Genomic DNA, 27430 nt, shown 5'->3' on the forward strand with positions numbered 1-27430 from the left:
GTGTATATAAATTCCTTTTTATTTTATTACTCGTGTCCTATGTCTCTGCATTATTTTAGTAACTTAAATTGTAAAGATGTAACGGAAGTTGTACTGAATTTACCCTAATATGTGAAAACTAAAGGAAAAGGTTACGAAATCATATGGATGGAGTGTGGCAGAATGGAATCGAATCGAAAATTAAAACTGGAGAATTGGAGACCTTCGAAATGCGATGCTATACAAGGATGTTAAAGATTTGGATAATCAGATGAGGTATTGAAAAAAAAGAATATTGGAAAAGGTAGAGGGGCATACAGAAGTTTAGTTCTGAAAGATGAGCTAGGATGATTGGACACATTGCGAAACGTGAATCATGTTGGCCAGTGGTTCTCAACCGATGTGTCGCGACACTGGTGTGTCATACAGTCCCCTAAGGTGTGCCACGAAATGTTGTAATTTAAAAATCTTGAGTTTAATAATAGTTAGTTAGTTTAATGCATCAAAGGCACACTTGCTAACCAGCGGGAAAGGCGCAGTGCTTGAGAAGCTGGCCTTTTATGATCTCATGATGGAATGGGTATGTATCCACACATAACTATAATCTTATTCATGTATTATATATATGTTGAATGGAAAAGTGAAGGTGACTCACGACTAGAGCGCGCGTACTTCTGATTCGCAAGATTACTCTCTCCATTTTTCAGGTTGTTTGGTTTTATGATAAACAATATCGAGTTTTGAAAGTCTTCATTCCCCCCCCCCCCATTTAACGCATTGCACCAATTCTTTCATCATCAACCTCTTACATTCGTTATCCATCTCGTTTAGCCAATAGGACATAAATCCGGAGCGTTAAATTGAAGGTTTTATTACTTTTCGACTACACACAATGTAAGATGAGTAATGGCTTAGTGCATAAGCCGTGTCTAATGCGTTTATTTCAGGTTTGATTTCAAGCTGTGAAGAGTTTATGTAGATTTAGTGTTCATAGATTTCCTACAGCTCTTCTCATTCCTTCCGATTTCTCAACAGTTCATGAAACATTCATGTAAAAATCTCGTTTTGAAAAAAAAAAAAAAAAAAAAAGTACTTCTATATGTTTGTATTCTGTAATTAAGACTAATATACAGCGATTCCTACTGATTTATTCGTCCAATTAAATAATTAGCTATTGAAGTAAATAATTAATTTATTTCGTGCAAACTAGGAAACTTGGTATTTTGAGGTTCAGTTTAGATGAACATGCATATAAATAGAGAGTTTTTGTAGAATGTAGTACCTGAAAATTGGCCATCTTGACCCGGAAATTATTACTTAAATAATTAATATATTTTCTGATCAGAGTATGTACTTATTTATTAAAATAAGTCCTAAAAATTTCAATAACTTCTGATGAAGATAATGTTACGTTATTGAAACTGTTACGACTTACGTTAATTTTAATAAATAAGTGCCTCGGTGGCTCAGTGGTAGAGCGTTCACCTCTGGTGTATGGGGTCATTGGTTCGATCCCAACTCGCACCAAGTGAACTTTGTGGTGGACAAACACCGTGTGCGTGGGTTTCCTCGGAGTTCTCCCGTTTCCTCATTCCACCATTTCATTCATTTCTCATCGTCGTCTCCTTTAGCCTAACCGGCATAACGTGGGACGTAAAACTTAAAGGTTTCATTTTTTAAAAATAAATACGTACATACTCTGGTCAGAAAAAATATTAATTATTTAGAATTTCATGTACAACATTGTTTAAAAGTATATATTTCCTTAAGAAGGCAGACTACTAAATATTTTTCAAGAGGTAACAATTTTTCTTTTGCCAGTTTTTCGTAAGTGCAAAGAGACAATGAAATGTACCTTAACTCAGTAATAGATAATGTTACTCTACACCCGAAAATACGAATCGGAAGAATTTTCAGTGTTGGCATCCATAGAAATTATAGTGTGGCCAGAATTTGAATTACTCAAAAATCTAGGTTATGCCAGCGACTGGAAAAATGAACTCAACAGCAATTGATTACTTATCATGCTGTCTGTGTTCCTTGTTAATTACTTTTTAAATAATATTTGTATTTTAATTCTGCTGATGATAAAAAAAAAATACTTATGTTGTACTGTTTATTACAAAATAAATACAAATATTATTTAAAAAGTTGTTAACAAGGAACACAGACAGTATAAGAAGTCATCAGTTGCCGTTGAGTTCATTTTTCTAGTCGCTGTCATAACCTAGATTTTTGGGAAATTCAGATTCTGGTACACTGTAATTTCTATAGATGGCAACACTGAAAATTCTTCCGATACATATTTTCGGGCGTAGAATAACATTATCTATTACTGAGTTAAGGTACATTTCATTATCTCTTTTCACTTACGAAAAACTGGCAAAAGATTAAATCGTTAGCTTTTGAAAAATATTTAGTAGTCTGCCTCCTTAAATATTTTCCTTTTCCAAATGAGTGTTAAGTAGAGTAGACAGAATGCTCTAATTGAATAATTTATTAAATATTTAATTACAATAATAATAAACGAAAAACTACGGACTAGCGATGAGTTTTGTACGCATTTAGGAAATTTAATTCCACGTTGAGAACATATCGTTTGTATTCACTGGTTTCCACGATTTTAAAAATAAATGAATAAAGTTCATAAGGATCCTAAATCCTGGTAGTATGAAACAGTGACCACTGATTTTGAGAGAATTGTTACCTCAGCGTAATTAATTTTTTGTAAATTATATTAAACTTATGGTCAGAACATGTGGCGATATTTACTAATAAAACATTTTAGAAAATAAAAATTGCACTAACGTTTTATTTTTAATTTTTTTTAAACAAAAAGTGTTGTTTAACGTTCCACGGTTATGCACCATGGCTAAGGAAGATAGTGATGATGATGATGGGGAATGGCGAAAGTGGGAGGAAATTAGAGAACCCCGTGAAGACCCACGCATACGTTGTTGAACCACCACAAAGTCCACTTGTTAGGAGCTGGGATTGAACCAGGGATCCTACGCGCCAGAGTTGGGAGCTCCACCACTAAGCAACTAACCTTTTAGTATTCCTAGTAGGATGAAATAATTCCCGGTAGTTCGGATACATTTAGCGAAGTATCCTGTTTCAAAAACAGCAGCAGGTTTAATCATAATATGCAGTAAGATGTTCACATGTTTTGTGCTTCAGCTGAGTGGAAATTTTTAAATTTATATAAATTAGTGTGTTAATACGAAGTAATGTATTAAAAAAAGGAAATTTGACATCAGACTCCTGTAGCAGCTGGCGAAAAACCGGGAAATATCAGTAAATTTGAGAAATCAGGTAATCCTGCTAAGAGCCAGGGAATTTCGATCTGCTAAGAATGAGATTTCAAAGACGTTTAAAAGTAAGTATTTTGATTTGGCTTCATGTGTTGAATGCTTATTTTTTATTTGGCAACGTCAGACTTAGAAACTTGTCTGTTTTCCACTAATGTTGTATAACAAAAAAAAAAAAAAAAAAAAAAAAAAAAGGGAATATAGTTACTCATATTTAAGCTTCTGTGTTTTCATTCCAAAGTATTCTAATTCGCAAAGAGATTTATTTCAGAAGTGCTTATGGGTTTACGAAAATTACTGGTAAAATTGCTTATCAATGTATCACATGTTTCTCAGATCCTGAAAAGTTATTTTCTTACTTTTTATTTATTTTCCAGATGCCATAATGGGGTCGAAGTCAAATGCAAAGACAAGTAAATCAAGCAAAAGCCAAAGCGGCGGGAAAGCAGGGTCCAGCAAATCAGGTGCTGTATATGAGCCGCTCACAGATTTGTCTTTATTGAGAAAGCCCGTCGAGATAAGCGTCACTGGGCTACAACATGCTCTCAGACTAATAGAAACAGGCACTAATGAGGTAATTTCATAGTTTCCTTTGATATATTTCGAGGAAATTATATCTATCTCGCTTCTGATCTTAGTGTAGTATTATCGTTAGTAGGTGCAATAATTAAGAATTATAATTGTGAATATTTTTGTATTCATTGTATTGTGTAAATGAATTATTATGATTACTGCGAATGGCAGAGAATTCAATGATTCCCTCGTTGTTTGTTATGTGCATAGTCCGCTTAATATAAGTTTATTTATACTATGTAATTTTATAATAAAATGTATATAATATTGTTATTTATAATATTGTTATAATATTATTAACAATATTACTCATAATATTGTTATTTATTGCGGTTGTTTGTGGTGACGTTGGAACAAAAGTTCGGGGGTTTTGTTTAAATCGCATCACAGTTTACATGGTGACAATTTGTGTACCGATAGCTTTGTATGCATTCAGGTTGTTATTGGCGAACTTGTGAGTGCACAGGCGCTGAACGGATTCCGAGTTCGATTCCCGAGCTTGTTTATTACGTTGATATCCGTTGCCATCCGCAGTAATCATAATAAAATAATCTGTAGGTACTAATCATTCACTCGTAGTAATTACTTTTATGTGAATGAATCACAAACCGACTGCAAATAGAAAGGTACGCCGCCGTTTAAAAATTTAGAAGCATTAAAAACTGTAGGGTGGTAAATATAGTAAAGCTTCTGGAGTTGTTCTTGAAACAAGAGTATACCTAATCTGACGGTGCCAGTGTATTTATTCCAGCGACAACATTTCCGAAAGCCGTTGTTGCTTTCATTGCCAGTCGCTCCAAGTACGAAAAATAATTAGGATTAGAAATTGCTTTTGAGCATTTGTTCTTCGAATGCCGTTGCGTATGAGGGAAATAAGGAATTAAATTTCTGGGCCGTCGGCATCTAAGGCCATTTAGCCCGTCACGTATATGAGGGATGACATCCTTCGGCGAGCACTCTATCCGATGAAAGGGAAGGAAGGAAGCGCCTGGAACAGTTTATGTTAGGTACCATTCCAGCATTTGCCTGGTGTGAATGATTGAAACCCAGGATGAAACCTCACTCAAGATGGCTGGCCTGAAAAAGCTGGTACACTTTTTCGTCCGAATGTTCCAACCGGCGTATGAGGGCTGACGCCCCTCGCCGATTACACTGCCTGGAGATGCGAGGAAGGAAGGAAGCGGCCTGGGACCTTTTTATGTTAAGTACCACCCTGGCCCAATATTTGCATGGTGTGAATGAGGAAAACTTCGTTCAGGATGACTGACAACTTTTGGACGTAGTATCCCCACTAGGAATCGAACCTAGGACCGCTCGCACCAGAGGCGAGAGCGGTACCGACTACGCTACTACGCGGGGTCACACAATAAATGATTAATACACCAAACTTGTGTATTTATGGGACCATTAGTAACGTTAAATACAACGTAAATAATATGTTGGCCAATATGTAATCGTACCACTCACTTATACTGTCACTCGGCCAACATGCGATCCTACTAAATTGTACTGTGCCCTTGGATAGCATGCAGTCCTGTCATTCAGTTGTACTGTGCCACTCATTCAACATAGATTATGTTGTGGGGTAAAATCTACGTGGGTTATATTCTGTGATAATGGATAGATTTGGTGATTTTTGACAGTATAATTGATTGATAAAACTGTACGTTGGCCAACATTTCCTAATTGCGTTTTATTTAATGATGGACCCATAAATGTGATTTTGATGTGTTAATCGATTTCCGTACTGGCAGCGACTGAGAATGAAGGCAGCAGCAGCTCTTGAAAATATTTATGGTAGAATTAATTCATTGGCACTGTGGAGTTAGACATAGGGCTGCTTGAGTTAAGAAAAATGTAGCAGGGCGGTTTCTGTATATCATTTTAGATAGAAGAATGTTAATCGTAGATGTAAAGAAAGTAAAGTTGGAAATTAATATTGTTCTTTCATTACTCTAAAGTATGTTGTAAAAGGTTTGTTATGAATAAATGATCCTTGTTAAGATTAACGAACATACATCTATAGTGTGCTCTGGAAATCCTAAAAGTTTTTTTATTCATTCAATATAATTTCGGCAACCAATCCTATTATTTTTGCCGCTAGACAGTAATGCAGAGCTTTGGTTTTACGTAAAGCACAAGTAAAACATTTCAAATGCATGTTAAGAATAACATCATAGATTGCTTTTATATTGATCCTGCTAAATTTTAATCACAGGAATCTTGCTGATACAACGTTTTATGTGCAAAAAAGGGCCGCGTTAAATAAAATATTAAAAAAAAAAAATGTTTATGAAGCCAAAGCTCTTCATTACTGTCTAGCGTCGAAGGCAATAGGATTCGTTGTCGAAATTATACTATGAATGTAAAATTCCTTTTAGGATTCCTAGAACACTTTATAGGTAAGTGTTAATTAATCTTAACAAAATGTGCCGGATGGTATCTGTGTTAAAATGATTGTTGTGATTAAAAAGTAAAAGTTATTGATTCCTAACGTGTGTGTACTGGGAGCGGTATCTAAAAGGAGTTTAAACAGTGTCCTATCGAGTTCTCCACTGTGTTCAAAATCCTTTTAGAAATCAACGAGCTTCTCTTGTTCTTGCTTCTTCTTCTTCTTCTTCTTTCAATTAGCTGATACGTTTGTAATACTATCCACCTCTTACAATAACTAGGAAGACTAGATAATAATAATAATAATAAACCGATGAACTAACGTGTAACCAAATACAATTCATTCAGATCAAGGTTTATATATATATATATATATATATATATATATATATATATATATATATATATATATATATATATATATATATATATATATATATATATATACACCGAAGTCTCCTAATTTAAAACTGTTATTGAGGTACAAACGAAGGTTTTGAAGTGTCCTTGTCCGATTTTAGTCAGGATATTTGTCTTGGCTGTTTCGCGCAGTCTTCAACAAATTTTGCACCGTGTTGGAGCTCTTCGAGGATAAAGCTTTTTATTCCGATATTTTAAGATCGAATGCGTCGCTGGAGAATGGAAGTCGAAAAACTATGCCATGTACTGAAAATTGGAATGCAAGTCTTGTTACGTCTCGACCCCATTGCATTTATGCAGCGACATACGGAATATATGTTTTTGTGTGTAATGTATATAAAAGAACCTCTATACGTAACCTGTATATTTTTTCCTACTAGTATAGTTTATTAGCTATTATTGTTCAGAAGCTTCAAATATTCATGCTTAGGGAAGAATAGAATACTATTTATAACACCTTCTCATTCGTTTGCCGCTCTATCAAAACATTACTGGCGACTATCCGCTAATGGCTCTCACGTAAGACTTACTTCCCGACAAGAGGTGGACTAAACAGAACATTTTTCTAATGTGGCGCATTCAGCGAATGGATTTTTCGTTACTACTCGTGACGATAATGAAAAACACAATATTCACTTGTTGGTGAATACCAAACAAATCCAGATAATAACACGTAATTAGTAGTGTGTGTTGAAGCGCATGCGGCTCATGCTAAACTAAAATTGAAAGATCTAGTTCAGTTCTCAACCTTCATTGAAATGAACTGAATTTTACTGAAATAATTATTATTTGATGGGTATAATTGCTTCCACTTGGCCAAATCGCTAACGTTTTTTCACCATGGTGTGAGAGATCTGGTATAAGTATCCAATGGAAGTATATAGGTCAACCGTATGTATAAAATAGTATACTTTCAGGACCACCTTCAGACGCGATGGTCAACCAAAAATTTGAGGTTTTATCAATGTCATAGATAAATTTTGAGCCCTAGGAATCCAGTAAGTAGTTATAATGATTTTTTTTTCCCGATAGACGTTGGTATTAATCCTATATATTAACTTCGGTACATGTTTTGTATATATACAGTAAAGACAGCTTGCTTGCTGATAGAGAAGCAAACCAGCACATATACACAAAGATATGATTTTTCTTGGAGGATGATATAATTTGTACTGATGTTAATAGATGGGGATAGTATCTTCATCTACCAACCATCTTCAGCTAACATTTGGCTAGAATCGATGTAACTGCTTAATGAATTCGTAAAAGAGTGCTAATGGTTCAAAGATTACTTAACGACGTCGCCATATCGTCAAACTTTTGGTTGGCCCTAGCATCTGGATAAGGAGACCCAAAGTATTGCTATGTATACTTCAGGGAATTGGATCAAGTTATAATGAAGATTCAAGGGAATAGTAGTCTGGGTTGTCAAATTTAAAGTACCAAGTTTGAATTGTTTCTTATTTGGATATGGGGACGAGAATAATTTTGCGTTTCGACATAGAGTAAAATCTCAATAAATTTTAAACACTAATCAAGAAGAAAAGATACTTTCACTGAACCAAAATATGAAGAAACTTATGTTTTAAAAAAAAAATATGAAATGTTGTTTGTCTATTTCAAATAAATATGTAAGTTAAATTTATGTTTTTCTTTCCAGTTGCGGCAGCTGTTAATAAATGAATGTGATATTATATACGAATGCAAAGTATGTCGAAGTATGTTTCGAAGTCTCACCAACTTCATTTCGCACAAAAGAGTTTACTGTTTGAAAGAGTATCGAGAGATTCCAAAGCTGTTCAACTCTCAAAATCATTACAGAGAAGACCAAACCGTTATTATCCAGCCAGAACCCGTAAAATCCTCAGAAACATCTGAGACTTGGGTAACAAGTGACGTGGTTCCCGCAAAGACCAGTGAAACGAATGGTGCTAAGATTCAGAAAGTGGTGCCAAAGATAAACTCGCGATTGAACCCAAAGAAAGATCTGAGCCGAATAGTTGAGAAGTTATCACAACGAGCACAATCTGAAGCAGTTGGCCATGTATCTAGCTCTAAATTCTATGATTCCGTGAATGAATCTTTAATGATAAAGAAAAGCTTCCATAATGAATACACAGTGAATTTAGAACCAATGGATAATACGTCGTATGGTGTGTACCAAACTGTTCTCTCAAATTCGTCGCAACCAGGAGCAACAGAGTTGATGCGGACACAGGTTATTCAGCTGCAAAATATGCTGGCGAGGGACGAAGCTACACTCGGACCAGATGGTAAGGTGATCCTTGCTGAAGGAGCTATGAAGCGTGATATTCAGTTGGATGGTTCATCCAGGAATGAGGATCTACGCTCTGAAGGCAAAAAGGAGCACGAATGTAGAATATGTAAGTATTCCGTAATTAATAGTGGGAGTGAAATCGTAATGGAAGTCGGTTAATCAATAATGACAAGATTTCGAGTTTCTCTTACAGTAGCTTATTTTCGATTTTTCTGTTGAATGGTATTCACAGCAGGATATCAAGCTGATTGTTCCTTTGTACAAATCCGCATTTTGGCATGACACACTTCTAGGTAACTCTGTACAAATCCACATCTTGTTGTGACACACTTCTAGGTAACTGTTTAAATCTAGAAACATCTAAATCTAATCTAAGACATCTGCTTTTTAGGATATTTGTCTAGAGTCCATATTGTTTAACGCAGTGGCTCTCAAAGTGGGGTACGCGGACCCCTGGGGGTCCGTGGGACGTAGCCAGGGGGTCCGCGACACCTAAAAATTGAAATGTGTTATAATAAAATGGAACTCAAAGCTGTTATGCAAGAAGTGTTTTTTTTTTTTTTTCAGTTACTAAAAAGAAAACAATTAGAGATTATACTTACGTTTGTAAATTTAAATGTTTTCTTACTTTACTAAATTTCTGCCTTGTGTGTAAAAAGACATTGCAACATTTGATGCCTTTCCCTACCACTTACTTATGTAAACAGGCCTTTTCTGCTCTTTGCAGTATTAAAGCCTGAAGGCGAGTCGTCTTAATGTGGAATCGGACGTAAGATTAATGGTGACAAATCTTATTCCGGATTTCAGTGCAATTACGAAAAAACAAAGAATTTCATTCCGCATATTAGTGATCCCACATTTGAGAACATTGTTTCAAGTGAATTTCCCTTTTTTAAAGAAAAAAAAAAGTACATTGATTTTCAGTCTTGAAAGTTGTATTTTCAATTGAAATTTCGTTCACTAGGAATCAATCATGTATCTTTAGAATAAATTACTTAATGCAATATTTTTCTTGATCTTTTTCTTGTCAGTGGTAATTCTGAGTAGTATACTTTTAATACCATGTGAAATTTCAGATAGCATTGCAAGGGGTCCGCGAATCACTTTCCGAATGCACAGGGGGTCCGCGTTATCGGAAAGTTTGAGAACCACTGGTTGAGCGTATCCGCACCAAATTTGAAACTTAAGCATTTATAAGAGTTTCCAGAAGAATTTTTCTTCCTACCTCCAAAAGAAAGGTAATTGACTGCACGATGTAAATAAAAAGTTGCGGCGTTTCTCTCAAAAACGCCTCTAACGAGTTTGTTTATATTTCATACATGAATATTTCATTAACAGCCGTATACTGTGAACAAGCCATCAAAAACGACCAAGACGATTTTGTTCATATTTTTTTATATAAATAAATATTTAATATAAATATAAATTAATAATCTGACAGCATGACAACTCATTTATACTGAAAAAAAAATCTAAGTGATAGTATAATCTTAGGACGATTTTCTCCAGACGATTTTCTCAAAAACAACTCAGGCGTTTAATTCATATTTTATAAATATTCTATTAAGAACCTGTCAAGAGGGTGTAACCTAGTGTATGTGTGCCTTTGGTGCACGCGGTCCGGGGTTCGATTCTTGGTGGGAAAACACAAAAAATTAATTTCACAATGACTTTCTTTCATTAATTATGCATCTTCTTTAGTCTAAAAAGTATAACCATGAGACTTTAAAATATAGATATACTAGCATATATTACCCGCTTCGCTGGGTTGAAATGAAAATTTAAATGCACAACTCCATATCTCATGTGTTTAATACCCGTGAAATATGCTTGCAGTAAATGTTAACATTATATCGCCTGTCATTTATGTTAACCCGCCGAGTGACACGGTCATGCGGGTTGCATATAAATACGTTTATTTTTATACCTATGATGAACTAACAAAGGATTTGTACGTTATGGACACTTGAATGGTCAATTATCTCAAGACACTGGTAATTAAAAATTAAAGTGATATGATAAAAACCATCTAGGGTCCAAATCCTAATAACCCCCCAAAAATGAAAGAAATTGGTTCAGCCGTATTAGCGTGATGAGCTAACAAAGGATTTGTGCGTTCTCTTTTATATAATAGATATATATTAAAGCTTTTTCTACAGAAGGTAATTCGGTTTATATCGGACCAATTTGGCAACGCTGCTGTTACGTGCGTAGTTACCAGAAACATGAAACTGGTGTCATTATCGGTGCACTGTCTTAGCTTGCAAGCATTATGTTTGTACTGATGAAATGCCGTGAAAAGACTTCGGCACACAAGACAATTAAAAGAATTATTGGGATGAGTACATTATGACTCTTATTCTCACACTTAAAAAAAAAAAAGTAGTGGTACAGTATTGGGAAAGCGTTTAAAAATCGGAGTAACCACAACTAAAGATACCATGGCCAGGTAAACATGTACGCCTCATGCAGAAACATTGGCCCAAAAAGGCCCATTTGAGGTTACCAGCGAAAGTGTCGCTTGAGGTTCGTGGAATTCGTCGACTGACATACCAGGAGAATCCACCACCTTTATGTGACATGGCACGGAAATTAAATCTGACACAGTCTGTTATCAGTCCCAACCTGCACGGGACCACAATCTTCTCAGGTGCCACACTGCTGGACATAAGATAAAATACCGCAAATTGTAGGAAACTGGGGAAGGGGAAGAAGAGTCAAAATGGAAGACTTGGCGTCGCGGTAGCTCAGTGCTCATCTCTGGCGCGATGTTCCTCAACTTGGATTTGTGGTGGACAAACACGTGTGCATGGGTTTTCTCGATTTCTTCTCTTACCTCCCACTTGCTTAATTTCACCCTTAACATCATTTCATCGTCAGTTTCCGCTAGCCTCGGTGCATAATCATGAGATGTTAAACTAAAAGAAAAAGGACATGTCACATTAGGTAATACCTATATACATGTCACCGTAATAATAACATTCGGGCAGTCACATACCATGACATGTTTCGCAAACAATATGTCGAGTTTTACTTCCATCGCACAAAAAGTTTCTCACAGGGAATCGTGATTGTCACCCAATACGGCTACAAGTGGAAGTTGAAATTACTTAAGGGGAACTAAAACATGAAGGTGAATGCTGGTTACTACCACCAATCCATCATGACGTTAGTCTATTGAAAAGTCTTGCTTCGTTTGTACGGAACGATAAGAATCAAGTAGGTGCAAATCCACACATGCAAGACGTCCACCTATCTTTTAGGGTTTTATCATGACGTAAGCAGGAAACTGAAATCAATGTTATTATCTATCAGCATATTCTTTTCAGAAACCCTGACGTCAATCCAATTGATATCTGCGCGTTTGGGTTGTTAAAAACGACGTCTACAACATCGCCCTGATTGCCTTTGGAAAGCCCACATGGATAAATAGGATGGAATTCCTTTAGGTCTGTGCTCCAGCATAGTTTGTTACAGTGGAAATTGCAATGTCGGGCGATAGTCGACAGTGATAGGAAAATGAAAAAAATCGATGGTAGTGGTGGCAGCGAGGCTTGTAGGTTGAGACCCGAACAAACTTCTGTATATATACTGTTTTCAAAAACTCCTACCTATGTTCAGCTTCTGCAAGTTGGCGATCAGCATTCACATTCATATATCATAAGGTTTTTTAAATATATATTGTGAAGACAAATTTCTATAGGGATATTAGCACATATTTTTGCCATTAATGTAAGTTTATTTCCTCATTAATATAGAAATAATATTTTTGCAGTAATATTTAAAAAGTACTAGTAGTTTTTGCTAAACTCTTTACAATTTCTAGAAAATTAAAATCTTGGTTTCAAATAGAATAAGATATAGCAATACTCAATAGGCTCGATATCTTTATTATTGCCGTAACGTATACTGTAGTTTGCTTTAGATTTAGAACTAAAAATATTTCTCGTTTCAGGTAACACAAGATTTGCAAGTAGGAAGTCCCTGAGTTGTCATATGAAGTCAATTCATGTAACATACCGAATATATTATCCTTGCCCGTGCTGTAAAAGTTCATTTACTAACAATTGGAGTGTGTATAGGCATTTGTATAAAGGTAAGTTTTGTGTAGCATTGTTCAATGAAATACTATTTAGGGATTAGTGTTAAATTGGAATTAAAAATTCAGTTTATATTCAAAGTTTATTATCGCAATATTTTACTTTTTCTACTAGTTTCGTGCGTTCTTTCCGGTGTTGTACCCTTCGTTACGTTACACAGGAAGAGGCAAAAGTCCCTTATCACCCTTTGAATTGAATGCAGCGTGACACAGTAAAAAGTTACATTAGATATGGCTGGTTGGGATGGGAACACACCAAATAAGGTTGGTAGTGTGCATCAGTGACATTTTTCTTTAACCACAAAGTTTCAAATGGGAAGTTGGAATCGCTTCAGATGAGATTTACTCGCTGCGAATATGCAGTTATTTTTACTTAACGATAATTGTTTAGTTAATCGACTGTTCATATGTGACTTCATGTAATAGACTTTTCTTGTTCCATTTGATGTACGAGGGTCATTTAACTCGAAGTGGCAACATAGTTGTGAAGTGGAATGTAGTGGATCACTCACCTCATGAAGCTTTCAGTCCTTCGATGTAGTCTCCGCCAGCCTGTTGAACCCTTCGCCAGATGTCTGGTAACCGTTGAATACCTATCAAAGCCCCACTTTGTGAGAGGGTGTTTTGACAGTGCGCCCTAAGGCACGAACAATGCTGGGAATGTCTCTGAAACGTTTGCCCCTGAGAGGTTCTTTATTTTTGGGAAAAGATCAAAATCGCAGGGCTCATATCCGGGGAGTATGGCGGGTGCTCCAGTACCTCCCAACCTTATCGTCGTACCTTATGGATTGGCTGTATGGCATGTGGCAGTGTCGTGTAGGAGAATTGGTCCAGACTCCAGGAGGTGTGGACGCTTGCGCCGCAATGCTATCGCAAATGCTGACTGAGGTATGAAGCATAGTATGCACCATTAACGGTAACGCCCGGTGGAACTTGATGTGACAGGGTAATGCCTTCGTGCTCGTATGACATTATCACGACCACCTTTACGTTTGCTGGCTCTAGCCTAAGCTTTTTCGGTCGTGGAGATTCTGGGTGGCGCCATTCACTCGACCGACGTTTCAATTCAGGCTCGTAGGATCTTCCCCACGTTTCGTCACTTGTAATGCGGTGCAAGCAGTCACAGGGTGTCTATCGGTCACGAAAAAGTCACGAAATCAGAAAAAGGTCATGAAAGTCACGAAAAAGTCACAAAATTTAGCTTTTTGGGTCACGATTTTTTTAAACTGTACAAATATAAGTACAGATTGGAAACTTTTGTTCTATAAAACGTCAAAATTCACCACCAAAAATGTCTATGGTCGGGTTTAGATGCTACCAAATCGCAAGCAAAGTACGTTTCTATCGCATGGATGAAAATTCGGCCTAATTCGCAACCAAATTCACTCTTCAAAATGTTAGAAAATTTTATGATTTGGTAAAGAAAAGGTCACAAAAAAGTCACGAAATTTCATTTTGGAATTTTAGTAGACACCCTGAGTCATCATCTTCAGTAGGGCATGGTTTAAACTATTAAATGCCATGCTAGAAAAAATAAGCCTCACCTCAACCTGCTGAGGAATAATAGCCGAACAGAAGAGAAAGATAAACGAAAATAAAAATAAAAGAGAGAAAATAAAGGCAGAAGCAAAGTTGTGACTGCCCTATAATAAGTCCAAAAGTAATTGGCAACGGCAGGGGAATATGGAGGCCTTAAATAATAATTAAAAAAGAAAAAAAGTAATCACCTTCCTCATTGTAACGTTGAAGATGTAGGCGCGCACATTCCCACCTATGCCAATTTTGAACCTCGGTCAGAGCATGGAGTACCCATCTGGCTGCGATTTTCCGCATGCCAAGATCTTGTGTTACCATGTGGAACGCTGATCCGAAAGAAATGTTCAGCTCCTGTGCCAATTCACTACAAGTCCAGCGCCGATCACCGTCAAGCAGTATCCGTAGTCTTGCAAATTGAATTTCGTCCGTAGCCGTTCGCATATGCCCTCCACCGTGCATTTTGTCTGTTGACTGTCGTCTCGCCTGAAATGCTGCAACCCATATCGCCACTGGCCGATACGGTAAAGCAGCTTCACCACAGGCCTCTACTAATCCTCTGTGAATCGTCATAGCATTTCACCTTGGTGCCACCTGAAATTTGATGAACACACGCTGTTCTGCACGCGTGAACATTGCGTTAGGGCAGTATTTCACACACAATCACTTTAACAATGTCTACTCGCCACACACACCGTAATATGGGTCCGCAGCATCGTTGAACTGACTCGTACACATCCACGGAACACACTACGTTCGTCATTTGTCTCTTGCCTACACGACACTCCAATCGTAGCAGTGTTGCCAGTTCGAGTTAAATGACACTTGTAATATGGCCTAACCCTGGAAGGACGTTTTGAAGTATTTTCATAAATAGGAAATACAGTGTCTCATCGAATTTCAACGTCCGTTATTCAGATAGAGAAAACATTACCTCAGCATCAGTTTCGTGGGTATTGCAGAAGTTTAAATAGATGGGATCTGTGTAGGATAGAGAACGTCCTGGACGGTTGAGGACTTCGACCGTCGAGGAAGCAAAGAGTGGTAGTCGTCATTTATCAAGATACTTAAGTTCAATTCCCGAAAGTGACATCCATGTCGGAAGTAAATCAGTGATCCACTCGTGAACTACCAAAAATTGCGTTTACGCCATTTTTTAACTGAGAATGACTCAAACAGGCGGGTAAAATAGGCAGAGCGGAATTTGGTCCGGGGCATGAAGATCCCATGTTGTCGAACAAGGTTTTTGTACGTGGGATATGCGGCTCTTGAATTGTTGGACCCATCTTCATCCAAGGGACTTAAATGGAACATAATGTGTGGACATGACTCAGGAACACTTGTCACTGCTGAACATCGAACGCGATTGTCTTTTTTCCCCATCAGAATAGTGCACCTGCAAACTTTTCATCACTAGACAGCAGTTGGACGAGCAGCTTCTGAATGATCATTTAATTGGTCAGAGCGGACCCATCTAATAAGCACCCGATTTTCCGGATCTTATGCTCCTTGATTTTTGTTTTTGGTGCCACCTGAAAGTTGGCGCAAAAGTTATACCAAGACAAAATCACCACGGAAGCATGTAACTGTGAACGTTGTTGTGCTATTCATATGTCGGATAGCATGTGTGGTCTTCAACAGTCGATAATTTCTGAAGTGAAAAATTTTGTATATTCATATAATATTTCTTAGTTAAAAGTAGTTTCAAACGGTATTCTACTTTCCATTTGTATCTAAATCAAAGGTGATTTTTTTTTTTTTCTTTCTTCAAGATAACTGCAATTATCCATACTCCGGTCATCGTAAAGGGTCGTAATGAACCTTTGCTTCGTCCTTATTTAAAGAAAGCTTGCGAAATACACTGTTTTACAATGTTTAAGGTACTGGATAGGGATGGGCAAAAATGTTTTTTTATAAACACCGGAAACCGGGTTCGGTTTTCTTCAAAGCCGATTCGGTTTTCACCGAAACTGGTTTCAGTGAAAACTTTTGGAAGACACATTGGAAACAGATTCGGTTTTCGGAGAACAACAAAACACTATTCTGGTCAGAAATAGAACAAATTTTGGAAAAAAACCGGAACCAGTTTCGGAGAAAACCGAACCGGTTTTGTTGAAAATTTAAAAAAAAAAAAAACTGTTTTTGTGCCCACCACTAGTACTGGAATCAAAGGACAGTATCAAAATTTAGGTTTCATTGCCTTCTAGTATATGTATGTTGGTGCTACAAATGTTACAGGAATTTAGAGTGAAGTTTAAGACGACGGAGATGATAGAAAATGTTCTGTTTATTTAGATTAAGAGGGTAGATGTTCTGAATTGTTTGTCTTTGTGACATGTCGTAGATGAATCAGGGTTTCAGTTAGGTAAAATGATGAATGAATTTGATTTTATTTGTAATTATTGTAACTTGCTGCGGGAGTAAGGAAAATAGAGCAAAACGGTGTTTACCTTGATAGAAAGCTCATCCCATCTCTTGTGCTAGGGTTCCTTAGTTCGATGCCAGGCCACATTGTGTCTGTGGGTTTTCTCAAGGTTCTAACGTTTCATCCCATTTTCTCATTCTATAGATTCTTTCACTGTCATTCATCTTGATTAATCATCCTTTAGCCTAAAGGACACCATCATGGGACATAAAACTAAAAATTTAATTTAATTTCAAATAGAAGCAAAACTCCTCAAGAGTGGTTGTAATTAGAAATTAAATATTGACTGTTTGAACAGTTATTATTTTGAATATAGAAGTCGAACCATTTACGGTATAGGTATAGTTCGATCAAACGGACTAGTGAATTTCGAGAATTAAGGTAGTGAATTTGTGTACCAGGTTTCTACAATGTAAAAGTGTTAGGAGACAAAGAACTGGAGACATACTTTATTGACCCGTGTTACTGACACAGATTGGATATATGCCAGAAAGTTGCCAAGATTGAGCACTTGTAATGTGTGTAGGAATATAAAAAAATATAGAATTCGTCCTTTGTCTCATGTGCATTCTATCTATGCAGTTCATACGAAATGCATGGGGCCGCGGTGGATCAGTGGTAGAATGTTCATCTGTGGTTCATGGGGTCCTTGGCTCGATCACAGCTGGCGCCAAGTGAGCTTTGTGGTGGATAAGCACACTGTGCTTGGGTTTTCGCGGGGTTCTCATTCCCTCCCACTTTTTTAATTCCACCATTTCCTTCATTTCTCATCAATACCGTCTCCTTTAGCCTAGCCGACATAATCGTGGGACGTAAAACTTAGATTCCATTCGTACGAGGTGTTACCAAATATTTCGGAGGATTTTAATATTCTACCGAAATCAATGACAGAAGGAACTGCCGCGGTTAATTTCCCCGTGGTATGTGTATTTTTGCATAGGATCTACCAAGTGACATTGTTGTGAGTGCACTCTTAGTTTTTGGTGGTTTCGTTGGAGGAGCGGAGGATCTGCATAAAATTTTGTTTTCAAATCGGAATAAAATTTCATCTGAAACGCGCCGAATCCTGAAAGATGCTCTTGGTGAGGAAGCTTTAACCCAAGCAAAAACATTTCAGTAGGTGAAGCGTTTCAAAGATAACCGGGAGTCTGTAGAGGATGACAATGCTTAACTCAGGAAATGATCTTGTGATCCTTGAAGACGGAAGACAGACAATCCATGATATTTGTAGTGGATGAATCAAGCATTACATGTTTTCCACCAGTAGTTCGGTAGTATTTGTTTCCGATAGATTCCAAGCACGTGAGCTACATAGCCTATGCTTTATTTACCTAGCAGGCGAAAATATTTGGAACCAAAAATGTGTTTTGGAATCTTGCACTTAGGTTCACAGCGGAAGCTGCGAAATTACTTGACTTATCCATAGAGACTTGGAATCTTGACTTATCACTCATCGTACTCACCCGATCTAGCTCTTTGCGATTCGTCTCTATACTAGAATTACCAAATGAAAGGGTAGCATTTCACTCCATCCAAACGAAATTGCAACAGCTCTTAAAACACGCTAAAACCAGCGGACTTCCAACAACGGAAACATGACTGAATTGTTACATACGAACCTAGTGGTAATGGTAGAATTGAGGATTTAAGGTAAATGTTATGACTTTGAGGAAATTTTCAGTCGCACCTTGTATAACAGCCAAATGTCAAAAAAGGAACTTCCTTCTTATTACAGTAAGGCGGTAAATTAAAAATGTTAACGCGTACCACGGAGAATTTAATGACGCTTTTATTTTTATGTAAGTTACAAATATCACAAATATTATGTAAAGTATTTGTTGAAAAATTATTAGCTTTGATATTCTGGAAGTGTATTTTTGAAGTGGTTCTCTGTTTCTCCAGTGTACCTTGACATTACAAAAAATCCAAACCCAACTAAAGTAGGCTATACGAGCGTATTTTCAGAAAAAAAAAAAAAGTATTTTCAGAAAATATCGCACCCAAGCTGTGCTATCTATGGAAGAAATAATGTATCAGTGTCAGCTGTCTAGATGCATCAGTTCGTTGGAGGCAGTTATTTGAATCGGTCGATGTGCGTTGAGCGAGCTCACATAGTAGTTGACAATGCGCCAGTCCATACAGCTGTTGTCGCCAAGGCTGTAGTGAAAGACTACCTTCGCGAGAAGATTTAGCATTCACCCTACATCCCAGATTTAGCCTAGCCTTGGTCACAACAATTATGTGGACTGGAGCATTGTCATGCAGTGTGAAAGCTCAACGAACAGCAATCGACTCAAAGGACTTTCTCCAATGAAATGATGCAGCTAGACAGGTGAAACTGATACATTACTTCTTCCATAGATGGCACTGTATGTCATGAATAGCTTATTACCAACGGTGCGGTATTTCAGTATTAGGCGCAAACTTTTAAATATACCCTCGTATATGTTACCCCGAAGAATGTATAATAAACCTGTTATCAACTCATTGTCATTGTAAACTGAATAAATAAATGAATATTCATTTTCTAGTTCACAGAAAATCAAGCGAGCAAGTACGGAAGCTACGGGACGCAATAAAGAAGAAGGCGTTTAAGAAAAAGATCGTGCTACCTCAGACAGAAAAAGATAACAGTTCAACACAGCAGCATCCGCCAAAGAGGTTAGAAGAAATAACAGCGAAGGGGTCTCCAAAGATTGTTCTGCATCGGCTGGAAGATATAACAGAGGTTTGTAATATGCTTCTTTATATATATATATATATATATATATATATATATATATATATATAAAATGACGAACATTACTTACAGGAAAATTGTAACCTGATCATTTTTCAAACCTTCCCGTTATTTCGTACACTCAGAACAATCGTCATTGTCCGGTGTTAACTTAATGTGGCACCTATATATACCAATTTTGACCGTACTAATTGCGCGAATCCGCCAAACAACATTGGTATTATGTATACCTAACCCGTCTGCAGTTGTGCGAACAGTTCCGAGGGTTCCGCTTCCACGGTATACCTGAGGAACTTATCAGAGAATGCTGTTGGTCTGTGGTCGTGGGATTCATTTTTCAATGTTACGTCACCTGCACGAAAGTTTACAAACCAACGGTGCTGAATGTTGCATCTATTGACTGTTCCTGGCCCAAACATTGTAACCAGATCTGAAGATGAAAAAGTAACGAGATTGTGCTCAACAAGCAGCGAATTTGAGCTATTTGTAGCCCCCCCCCCCCCACACACACATATATATATATATACAGGGGCGGATCCAGAATATGATCAAGGGAGGGGCTAAACCACATTTTGCCGTTTTATCCAGTGTAAAGCAGGATTGAAGCCCATTTTATCCAGTGTATACCTGAGCGTCAAGGGGGGGGGCTATAGCCCCTATAGCTCCCCCCTTAGATCCGCCACTGTATATATATATATATAAGTCAGGTGCCTGGGTTGGCAATGGTCAGACGACAACTGCAGTTTCGGATGTTGGAGGTGGTGTGTGAGGGCAAAATCTATATCACGTCAGTTGCAGTAAAACTACAGTGTGCAATGAACTGGGCAGGCAGTGATAAAATATATATGGGCAACTTTTCTGATTTTGAAGGAGACATATTAGCTTAAGTCAGTTTTTTGGCCTCTGAAATACACGTCACAACGTTTATAGTATGTTTCTTCACTGTAATTCCTCACTTCTATAAGTCGTTTGCTAAATCTTTTATCGGGAAGATTTATTGTAACTTTACTTACGCATTATGTTAATATGGACAAATTAAATTAAATTTGTAACACAATTAAATTTGTGATATTCATATTTATATAGCTCCGCGTTACTATTGGCGTTACAATTAGCGTAATCATGTTTATTGCGTAACTATTAAGCCCATGCATCAACCGAGACAGGAACACAGTTAGTGATACTACAGTAGCGCAAGTCTAGTGCTGTCAGATCTAAAGCGGAGATTAAAAACTACTAAAACAAGAATTGAACTGGTATCGAGCATCTTAGTTTTAGTAAAACTATTGTCCGTTGTGAATAGAATACTCAACAAACAAAACTTCTATTGTATTATATAAAACTAATAATTCGTAGTTACATAATAAAAATTAAAAAAAAAGAAGAAGAAGAAGAAGAAGTAGCGCATTCTTAAGAGTTATAGTCTGCAGATAATTAAAAGTAGCCCAAAAAGTAAGATGTCGCCCAGTTTGAAAGTTTGGTAGCGGGGGCACTTTAAAAATTGTCTTGCCCAACCTGGCAACACTGGACTCAAATGTGCTACTGATTATTTCCAAGGTTAAATGCAAAAAATGTCATGGGTTGAACTCATAAAGGAAAATCATTCACATTTACGTGTTTTCTGTGGTGTACTGTTACTCGACCCTGTGCATGAATACACTGCCTTGTGACTAGGCACGCCAGTCTGCTTTCTTAACATGTACGAAATTTGTGATGTACGCGTGACTTCGGTCCATTCATTGTTTACGTTACATAGGGTAGTTTTCCACCAGACTTAAAATCTGGACATTTCAATCGCACCAATCCAATAAATAAATAAATAAATAGCCAGTAGATTAAATAGATTCCATGTACTTAGTGCGGAGATTCAGTTGGAGTACATTGTTGTAGCTTGTATGCTATTATCTCTTTCCGTAAATTATCATTCCGATTGCCCGGTAATACCATGCATATTTATCGAGTACTCTAACTTCGTTATATACACATTAATAGCATCTGAATTACCAGTTGTAAATTTTTTATTAACGAAGAGAGAGAATCAAATGCATACAGTAAGTAATTTTTCCTCACTGTTTTACTGCAAGGAGAATTTTTGCTTCTACATTATTTTTCTACATAGTCCCCTCCCAGTTCAGTGCACTTAACGCCATTGGATAAGAAGTGCTTCGATACCGCGTAACAAAAATACTGTTAATCGAAGCTGCAGCCACTCGTGCACCACCGATTAGACGTCTTTATCAGACTTGAACTTCTGCCATCCAAGGCGCTCCATTAATGGACCAAATATGCGGAAACCTGATGTTGACAAACCTGGCGAGTATGGCGGATGTGGGAAGCTTTGGTGGTCGATGGTTTTCATGGTTGCACGAGCAGAATGAGAACGGCTGTTACGTTGAAGCATGAGAACGGGTGTTATCATGTGGAAGCAGAACACCTGCACTCACCAATCTCTTTCGCTTTGTGCGTATTGCTGGCTTCAAATGGTTCTTAAGAAGGTCGGTGTAGGTGGCACTAGTCACTGTGTACGTGGGGGCCTTATCCCAGAAGAAAGTTAATATAACTTTACATGCAGAGCAATATGAAACTTCTCATCCTCATCTTCATAACGCCTTAAGAGCTCGTGACAGTACTGATTATTTCAGTTCCTACGTCAGCTGTCGAGGAACCCAGGTCCTGGACATCTGAGACTATCAAGACGACATTTTTTTCTTTGCCTGTCTGAATTGATCTGGACTATATACCTAAACTTTATTATAACTATTTATAACATTTTTAGGGATCGCTAAAATGCGAGAGATAGAACATTTAAAACGTTGTCCACAAGTTCCTTATTTCAAAAAAATTAACACGATACAACTGTAAAGAAGAACGGATTCTGTGAATAATGGTGTTAAGCTAACATCATACACAAAATAGTCATTTATAGGTTTGATTTTGAAAACTGAATTCTCTGAAACTCAGGATGAAATATTTAGCACACAGAGAGCGGAATATAAATAAGATTTTATATAGAAAGAAAATGTGTGTAACTTTCTTGATTTGTGGCACTTTTTCCTTGCGTGCCCGATTGAATTTAGGCAATAAAGTAAAACACATATATCAAGATTTATAACTTCAAGGTACTTGATAACATGGTTAATTAGTGAAGTGGATAATTCGATATAATTCAGGTTTTATGTTTTTGAATCGTTTATTTCAAAATTTAGTAGAAATAAAAAAATGTAATATCAAAATTTTTTCTTTATCGGATGTATTGGGGAAAGTTGAGTGTAGGTTGGTAGACGAGTGGTAAGTTTCAATGCCATGGGTTTTAGTATTTAAGAGGGGAATAAAAAGTCAGTGATGGCAAGGTTGTTTAAGTTTTAGGTATTTGTATAACATTACGGTTTTATGATTATGGAAGAAGGTTCAAGATGAGGAATTGTATATTAAGGATTAGCAGAGAATATTGAGATAATATGATTTGTGTACCAAGATTTCAGAATAAGGACTGTAAGGTACAGTCCGCAGCAAAAACCTGCAACATGAGCATGTGAGTTTATTGTGAAACTACGCCTAACAAAGCAGGGAATCGACATAACGTCTAAGTGGCACGAATCACGCGTGGAGAAACCTCGGAGAATCCTCCCCTGCACACTTATTTTGGAGCAAAAGACTTCATCGTTTCACAATAAACTTACATGCTTATGTTGCAGGTTTTTTGCTGCGGACCGTACAAGATGTACTTATTATTGTATCCATGATATTATCCGAACTAGGAAACTCATACCAATATAAATTAGTTATGATGAGTTTAAAGGAGCGCTAATCACCAACAGATTGCATCACGTACATTACCACTATTTTCCAATGTATTTTGTAGGCCGCGACATTATTCACCGTAATTTAATGAATAACTTAATTGAATCAATAATTAGATTAGATTTTTGAGTTTAGTGTTGCTTTCAGCAGCGAGGCTATAGGAGACGTGGATCCACAGCTTAACGTGCAATCCGAACCACATGAGCTCCCACGGGAATAGAACCAGGGTCTCACGCCAAAGGCGCGTATGCCAACCTTTTAGCCACGAGGGAGCTCGAATCAGTAATAAACCGAATTAGAAAATAAACCGTGTACTTACACGTACACGTAAAAGGTACATGCAAAGTTTTGCGATACAGTTTTATTTAAATTATTTTTCAAAATAATTTCCACCTCATTCAATACACCTTTCCATCCTCCGAAACCAATCGTTAAACCACATCTGTTAAGTTTCATTAGGGAGTAAGACACTCTCGTTGTTCCACGCCTTCAGAAGATCCTCATCACTGGAAGACCGCATTCCTTTCAGCTTCATTTTCGTATACGGGAACAGTGCATATTCGCAGGGAGCAAGGTCTGGACTATAAGGAAGGAGCTCAAGAAGTTTATCCTGGAGTGGTCAAATATTCAGTGCAGGCTTTCGTACGGTGAGCTGGAGCATTGCCAAGGTGTCAGTTCTTGAATTTGATGTAAGTTCTTCATAGATTCGATGACTTTAGGGAAGCACTGTTCAGTGTACTACTTCATTGTGACTGTCTTTCGTGTGTGCAAAACGACACGTTCCACAATTCTCTCGATTTGAAAAATACAGCTATCATGTTCTTTACAGATCTGGATTTTCTGACAGCTACAGGTGTATCCACATCAGACCCATACTTTGTCACGATGTTGTTCACATATCGAGATTGTCCCTTAGCTATTTGCAGCATCTCTCGGCACCATGTTACACATCGTGTCATTTGCTCTTCAGTCAGACCATGCGGCACCCAGAGACAACATAGTTTCTTCACATGCAAATGATCATGCAGAATCGATCGAATTTCTGATGCATTTAGCTCTAAGTATCGCCAATTAGCTGATGGATCACTCGCATGTCTTCAAGTATTTTCCTAACAGCAGTATTTTTTTTCTCCATAACTGACGTTCGTTGCCTCCCCGCCGTTTCAACGTCCTCCCTTTAGGATTATTTGTACCACCTGAATATAGTCGTACAATGTGGACAGACATCACCCAGTGCAAGAGTCATTTCTTCTAATCACTGGTGTACGGTTAAATCACGCGCGAAGTTATACCGCAAAACTGCTTGTATCTCATTCCGTGCCTAAGATGTCATAGCAAGACATTACACTATAACTGCTAATGAATAACTTGGCCCATCGATTACTGTGCAAGTATGAACATGTCTCAGTATGCACCAAGAAGCAGACTCCTGCGACACATAATTGCGTCGTATTGCAAACTTTCGTAGTACTCTTTCTATAAAAGCTTTCTTTTATATATATATATATATATATATATATATATATATATATATATATATATAAAAGTATACGAATTATTCTTTAATTATCTATAAACTATTCCGTGTTAAAGGGACCAGTTCCAAAGGTGGTCCCACCATTTCTAAAAGTTAATGAAATTTGGTGGGAAGGTTGTGTATTGTATGTGTCAAGTTTCAGTTGAGTATCTTCTTTGGTTGTACACATGTAGCCTTTTAGAGAAAGGTCACTCACCTTCACTCTTTATGCGAAGATGTAAAGGTGCCAAGTTTGCCCAGCTTTTTAGAAAATTGTAGTCATCTTTTGCATACTTGGGTAACTTTTGATGCTGATTCAGAGTAGTTTATTAATTAGCCACTTAAGCATGCTTGAGTTAGACAAAAAAAAAAAATCTTTACGCAACCCAGGTAGTCCATATTGAACAAACCATAACCATGTTGTGAATGTACCAATTCAGTCAAAACTTGGAGCATGATTTCCCACCTATCATGTCTACATGTAAATTAAATTCAATTGCCACTATCCAGCTAGATCCAAAAATTTGCAAAGGACCTCGCACTTTTCTTATGGAAAGTGGCTTTCGGCTAATGTTGAAACTTCGGTGGTTGATAGTTCTTAACATGTGGATCAAAAGTCTCAATGGGCACAAAGACCGAAATCCACTCCTTCCCCCCCAAAAACCGCCTCCAAGTAGCTGGGGGGGGGGGATTGAACTGATTTCAGCATGTAAAACAATTTGTTGTTTTAATCAACTCAACAAGGACTCCAAACAACCACATGTTAAAATATCAAACTACCCCACTTGACATCGCCCTTTCCTCCCCACATATCCCCACCCCCCGTGAATTACCTTACGGATGTTCCATATTACTGTAGTTTATAGTTGCGCGTATGTGTTGAAATACCTACAGTTTTGGTCTCACCAACGATATAATGGGTTTCACGTATCGCTGATTACGAATCTGAGGTGAGAGTTCTAGAATTCAAGATGGACGATCAATATGGCGGATCAAAAACACGAAACGCCTGAATGTAGCCACAAATAGCTGTTTACTAGGGTATTTTGGGTCGTTGGTTACGAATCTGAGGTCAAAATACTTGAATTCAAGATTTTAGATCCAATAGGGTGAATAAAAACGTCGAAGCCACAAATCGTAGTAGACTAGAGTGTTTTTAGATCGCTGTTTAAGTACGCAACATTCCTTGATACTTCAGCCACCATGTAGAATTATTCTGCACCCTTGCCCTTTATCAAAACCCACCATAGATATCTTAATGCTAAACGGTGTTAAAATAATTCATCAATTATCTGTTCATTATTTTCATCATTTCGGTTTGCAGCATCTAATGTGGTACTTAGCAATGAGCCATCGGGATATCTAATATTCTCTAAATGTCGTGCATGGCCTAAATACCACAAGACACTTGCAATGTGCGCACATGTACCTAATGTACGAGCACCGCTTTGACATGTACAGTAGTAACCTTGAATAACATTTTGATCATAATCCTGGTCATCTTCATCATTGGCTACATATGCTATGAAAACTTGATGCTTAGTTGCATTGCGGAACCTTGAGTAGAGACGTATGCGCAGGAATCCCGGTACTGCCCTGCGCCACCATGTGGTGATAAATGGTACCACAGACCTCCCATTGGCTCTTTGAGGTCTCGATGATTGAATAGGTGTTTTAGACGTATTTTCTGCACGCTGAATTCGAATCTGTAACTCCATTCTCGAAATCGGGTCAAGTATTAATTGTTTATATAGCTGTAGTTTATTTTTGTTATTTTCTACAAGCAATATTTATGTTGACATCTACAAAACGTTTGTTTTTTCACGAAAGTAATATGAAAGCTGTAAAACGCTGTTACACTTAACACACGTGTATATCTATAGCTACAATAGGTATACTCAATGTTAAACTTCGGTGGAGTTTTAAAGCAAACACATTACTTTTCGAACAAAACCCACAAGAATAGTTTTTTTTTCGATTTCATTGAAATAAACAACACGTTTACTCGAACCTTTTTGCATAAAACGTCTTTCTACAGTTATCTAAACAATTAATTAATAAACATTTTCCTGCCCTTTCGTAAAACTGAGTTGCAGATTCGACTAACCGCAGATTCGTAATCAGCAATACGTGGAAACCCATTATATCGGTGATACCAAAACTGTAGGTATTTCAACACATACGTGCAACTATAAAATACAGTAATCTGAAAAATCCGTAGGGTAACTCGTGGGGTGGGGGTGTCAAGTGGAGTAGTTTGATAGTGAAAACTGTTCTTGTTTGGGGTCCTTGTTGGGTTGATTAAAACAATCAATTGTTTTACATGCTGAAATTAGTTCAACCCCCCCCCCCCCCCAGCTACTT

The 27430-nt window shown here is 37.4% G+C and overlaps 1 protein-coding gene across 1 annotated transcript in view; it reads left to right on the forward strand.

Annotated features, from left to right (window-relative positions):
• Positions 1-3642: 3642 nt before the first annotated feature.
• LOC145677498 (uncharacterized) overlaps positions 3643-27430 on the forward strand; it is a 41854-nt gene continuing 18066 nt past the window's right edge. The window contains exons 1-4 of the mRNA XM_081747976.1: positions 3643-3864; positions 8335-9058; positions 12908-13048; positions 19541-19737. Coding sequence (XP_081604102.1) covers positions 3676-3864; positions 8335-9058; positions 12908-13048; positions 19541-19737 — 1251 coding nt within the window. The 5' untranslated portion in view covers positions 3643-3675. The remainder of the gene's footprint in view (positions 3865-8334; positions 9059-12907; positions 13049-19540; positions 19738-27430) is intronic.

The sequence above is a fragment of the Thermobia domestica genome, unplaced genomic scaffold (genome assembly GCF_964235325.1).
Source record: "Thermobia domestica unplaced genomic scaffold, izTheDome1.hap1.1 HAP1_SCAFFOLD_956, whole genome shotgun sequence".
NCBI lineage: Eukaryota > Metazoa > Arthropoda > Insecta > Zygentoma > Lepismatidae > Thermobia > Thermobia domestica.